General features: G+C 38.0%; 1 protein-coding gene and 1 further gene across 3 annotated transcripts in view; one reads left to right on the plus strand and one right to left on the minus strand.

The window, feature by feature from the left end:
- Nucleotides 1-2,662: 2,662 nt before the first annotated feature.
- Nucleotides 2,663-2,824, minus strand: LOC117173999.
- Nucleotides 2,825-4,417: 1,593 nt separating this feature from the next.
- LOC117172831 overlaps nucleotides 4,418-5,057 on the plus strand; it is a 241,228-nt gene continuing 240,588 nt past the window's right edge. For all 3 annotated transcript variants that reach the window (XR_004467064.1, XR_004467063.1, XM_033361076.1), the window contains exon 1: nucleotides 4,418-4,803. Coding sequence is in view for 1 of the 3 variants with exons in the window: in XM_033361076.1 (XP_033216967.1) it covers nucleotides 4,588-4,803 (216 nt within the window). In the remaining 2 variants the exon portion in view is untranslated. The remainder of the gene's footprint in view (nucleotides 4,804-5,057) is intronic.

Consider the following 5,057-nt stretch of genomic DNA (forward strand, 5'->3'; position numbering starts at 1 on the left):
GATGTTGCGTCTTCTGGTATCACATTTACTTGAGGCGCAGCGAGTAAAACTCTGACATTTTCGGAAATGGGCAAAAATTTCTTCTTCTGAAGTCGCGAATGAACACTGATCGCAGAAATGAGTGGATTGGAAGAATCCATTACTCTATAAAACAGATCATACATATTAGCTTGGCGGTCGTGTTTTCTGCTGTGAAATTGTCTGTAATTCTTATAGTCTTTGTTGCGAGCTTCAGAAGCTTCTTCGCCAAGCATTCCTACCGGTAACACGCTTGTGCTTATGATTGCGGCTCCGTAAATGAGTATCTTATGTAACGTTGAAGGCATAGGGTACCAGTTGTAGTGAGTTACGTATATTCGGGCAGTAGAATAACAAAGTTTTCCAAACTCAAGTGGATTTATCGGGAGCTGTTGTGACATAGCGGTTAAAATTGTTTTGAAATTACGAAGTAACTCACAGTCTAGTCCAAGATGTTCTACAAGTTCATCTGTATTTCCAAAAGCTCGTCGAGCTGTGTTCCCATCGTTCGCAGTACCAAAGCCTCCTGGTTTTGGTTTATCCACTATCAATCCCAACTTTTTCCACAAAATCTTTTGAAACTTTTTTTTCCGCTGAGCAAATATTTCTTTTTGAGCAGGAGATCTTACTTGCCAGACCTTGAGAGGGAGCCTGTACGAAATGTGCAAGCAACATTCTAGTATCCTAATCCACGTATGTAATGGACTGAGTCCATACATCAACGAATTTACGTCTGGTAGAAATAGGTCCTTTAGCTTATTGGGCAGGTCATTGAAGAACTTAGGAGTTGAATGACAGATGGGGCAAGTTCTACTGATTTAAAAGATTGCTTGTAAGGTGAATGACCAGTACTACCATCCATACCCCACGAACACATCAACGAAATATCCATTTCCGTACTACCCAAATTATGCATATGCTGGATTATGACTTCCCTTTGCGATTCCACAATCCTACTGGAAGTGTGATTCAACAAGGCTTGCAGAGTTACCTCTGCTTTTTTCTCCGAAATCGAAATGTTTTCTTCGGGTGGTCTACATTGCATCTTAACTTCTCTAACACAATTGTACGACGGCCAAATATCAGCACCACTGTTTTTGCTTTCCAACCCTATATTTGTGTACATATATTTAGTTAGAGAATTATCGAGAAGGAAAGTAAGAGCTTCTTCAGCAGTCTTTTTTTTTATTGGCATTTCTGCTGCCTCCAACAATTTTCTAACTTTTCTTGGTTGCTCCAAGTTTCCTGAAACCTTCTTGAGACCAGTATACAAATCTTTCTTATCAGTTCGATTTGCTGCATAGCATGAAGCCATTAATAGTTTCTCCGGATCGTGCTTCTGTTCGGTACTGATTTTTGCAGATTCCCGCCGCTTTGAGCGATCAGATTTCTCAGGAAATTCTAGGCTTGGACGACCAAGATGAGAAGATGTTAGATGTTCTCGCTCAGTTTTCATGGTCAATAAAACTGGATATTCGGAATTCAACCATTCAGCATTTTTCGTCTCAAACTTATCCATGATCCTCCTCGCAGCTTTGTATTTTTCAGAGCATCTACTTTTGAGAGCTCTCAAAGAGGCTTTTAATCTCTCAACATCTGCACTTTCAATATTATTGATATTCAATTCCATTTTTGATAAAATGTAGAAAACAGTTGTTTCTACATTATCAGTTTTGAGGAGTTCTCCAAGAACTTCCCTTTTAGTGAATTTCGTCATTTTATATGAAAAAATGTTGAAATATAGAACACAATATGGGAACGACAGTGACAAACAGGGAGAAGAGAAAAGAATAATTTGTTAACTTATTCAGAAAGTTTATATACTGAACATGTATATATTTTATACATCAATTATTTCATTAATATTTTATTAATATCTACGCTCGGAATGTGGACGGAAAGCGGATTGCCGAAACAAGTGAGTTCGCACGTCCTCGTTGATGCGGCCAGGAAAACAAATGAAGGTAAGCCAGCAGCAGCGCAGCGCTCTACATGCCATGGCATGGTCGTGCGCGGCCATGTATATATACTATAAGCAGCGAAACAAATGAAAAGTAGCAAAAAGTAGCACACCTATGCTCAAGTGCACATCCTAAGGAAGACATTCATATATTTTAGAACTCAATATGTTGTGTGGGCACTCAAGCATGAACAAACAAAAGCGAAGCGGGCTATAATGAGTTAGTTCCCACCCACCGTCAGCCGTAAAATCGGCGCTATAGAAGAGTTTCACTGTAATAGGTTATGAACATGCGAGTAACTATGTCATCCACTATACGCTAGAATAATTCTGTAACAGTTCTAGGACGCTGTGACATACGATCTGTAACATTTCTAGAACGAGGTTACCAGTGTTATGTAACAGATCTAGAACGCTGTGACAACAGATATGTAACATTTCTAGAACTTTGCTATGTTGCGTTGTAAAAAATCTAGGACAATTCTACAACATTTATATAACAACTCTATAACAGATCTAAAACTGTTATATATCATATATCGAATAGTGTTATGTACCCCTCACAGCAATAGGATATCTCTGGAATTTCGATTCGACCCCATTTATGTCCCGGGTTATTCCAGGAAAACACGTCCAAATTTCCTACGAGGGGGAAATTTTGATACCCCATTAATATATTTTGACCTGGGACAACGCGGACGCGGTCCCGACTAATAAAAATGATACGTCTGAGATATCCACATTGGGGATATTCGCAAGGGTCAGTTCGACCGTAGTGCAATGAAAGAGCCTCGCCCTGGAGCAACCGCCCTGCTGATTACAGTAGCTTCTACGCCAGGTAAGTTCACTTCCCGGTGCCTCGGCTCATCTCTTAAATACTCGACCCTTCATTTCAATTTCGAGAAAGATAAATCGCTTTTCTCCCTGGAGCACTATGACTGAAACACGGTCCAAGGCGGCAAGATTCAAATCTTCAAATAATAAATTAAATCCTTTTATGCCAAATCTTTTACTCATCAATCATGGCACAACATCCAATAAATTAAAAATACAATTTTCGTTTAAAGTGTTAGAACGCGCTCCAAAAGCATGAAGGTTGCAAAATCTAGTAGGATTTTATACAAGAATACATCTAATAGATTTAATGCTTTCACGATGATTCATTTTGATAAAGAGATATTTCGGGTTCCCATCGTGTAAAAAACTACGAATTTTATCGACCTTTCGGAAAAATTGCAGTTCACTTCTTTAGGGCTAAAGAAGTGAATGTTCGCTTTGTTCAAATATTAATAATTACAAAAATATAAAATTCGGATGAAAAATTCAAAAAATTGTTTTTTACCAGAATCTTCTCCGTGGAAATTAATCCTGATATCGTAAAATGACCGATGTTATGTTTTAAAAAGCTTTCTACCTCCTTATTATTCGAAAAAAAAGCAAATAAAAGTAAGTATTGTCGGGATCTCCCTCGGTATAAGGCAGCTGGTCGCGGCTAATACCGCTAGAGCGACTATGATGATAGTAGAGCACTTTTAGGGTTACATTCTGTCTGTAGAGATGCGTCGTTTCTACGTGAATAGGGTCGGCTCCACGCAAGGATTTTGGGTGGAGTGCCACCAGAGCTGATTGAGAACATCGCTAAAAGAGGTCATCAAAAAAATCTTTGAAATGTAAGTCTGGGTTGGGGGGGCGGGGTTACTCCATGGCACCCCCGTGGATCCCCGCCTGCGCGTGAATGGGGCATCTGGACCTATGTTTTCTAGGCACTTACCACGTGCATGACACGCTCTGCGCCTAGCGCTGGGAACTTCTTGACGTAAAATGCTGTCACGGTATACTAAGGTGGAAATGATACCGTCTTGAAGTTCTGATGATCTGAGGACAGCAAAAGTTAGCATTTTCTCCTTGATAAGCTGTTGGTGGAAGTTTGCAGCTTCTGCATTCTTTACTTGGGCTTTTAGAAATGGAGGCATCTAGATAGAGTAATTCAGTTCCTTCACTTCTGATGTTGAGATACAGGCTAAGCGTCTCTACCACCTGCTCTGTGGGCGCAGTTTCAAATTTGTATACCTAGGGTTGCCAAAGGTCCAGCTTTACCAGGATTTATCCTGCATTCTTTATGCCGTTCATTGCGTTTAAGTCTAACTAGGGTTATATATGGTAGTATACCATCTGTCCCTAGCGGACTGATTGAATGTAAAGGATACTCTGTAGAGTATCCTTTCCGTTCAATCGGTCCAATACGTGTACCAGTATACTACTTTTAAAACAGCGTCTACTATAATAAAATAAAATGCAAATGTAATAATTTAACTATTATAAAAACTTATTTGATTATGTTTTACATTTCTGATAGTTAGATTTTAAAATAATTTTAAAACTAATTGTAAAAGTTGAACATCGTTGTAGTCATGGAGATGATGTTTAAGTTGACTTGTTAAAAAATGCACTTACATACTTTCAAAGTCAAAAGTCAAAATTTGATAATTATATTCCTTATATTTCGGCAGAAAAATTAATAAGTATATGAATTAAGATTTTCACATTATCATAATCTGTTCTTGGATGCTTATGAAACTTGAAGCCTGTAGCAGTTAAAAATAAGAAAGATGAAGAAAGGAGTTAAAAATATTGCAAGGACGATCAATTTCTCAAGTCATCAGAATTGTGTAAGACCGCAGCAAATCCAGAAACTGGTTAGTGCAGAGGTTCTTATTAATTCATGTACTAAAGTTGGTCCAGAAAGTGCATGTTACAGCACAAACAGACCGGTGACCATTAAAGTTTGCACCCGGAGGGATATAAAAAGAACTTGTCTACCAAAGGTAATTATTTTCGGTTAAGATCAATGTTTAAATAAAAACATTAGTATAATCAGGGAAATCATAACATTTATTTTATTATTATAAAAATTTTGAAAGTCGCACTCTTTTATTACAAAGGAAAAATATTTTCACGTACAAAATGCTAAATTTCTTTAACGTTGTTGAGACATTCCTGCAGTCCATCCTTGACACTTTTTATCGGTTTGTACATTTCTAAAGTGACCAAAATAAGCAATATAAAGCATTTGATTTCT

This window comes from Belonocnema kinseyi, chromosome 5, assembly GCF_010883055.1.
Source record: "Belonocnema kinseyi isolate 2016_QV_RU_SX_M_011 chromosome 5, B_treatae_v1, whole genome shotgun sequence".
Taxonomy (NCBI): Eukaryota; Metazoa; Arthropoda; class Insecta; order Hymenoptera; family Cynipidae; genus Belonocnema; species Belonocnema kinseyi.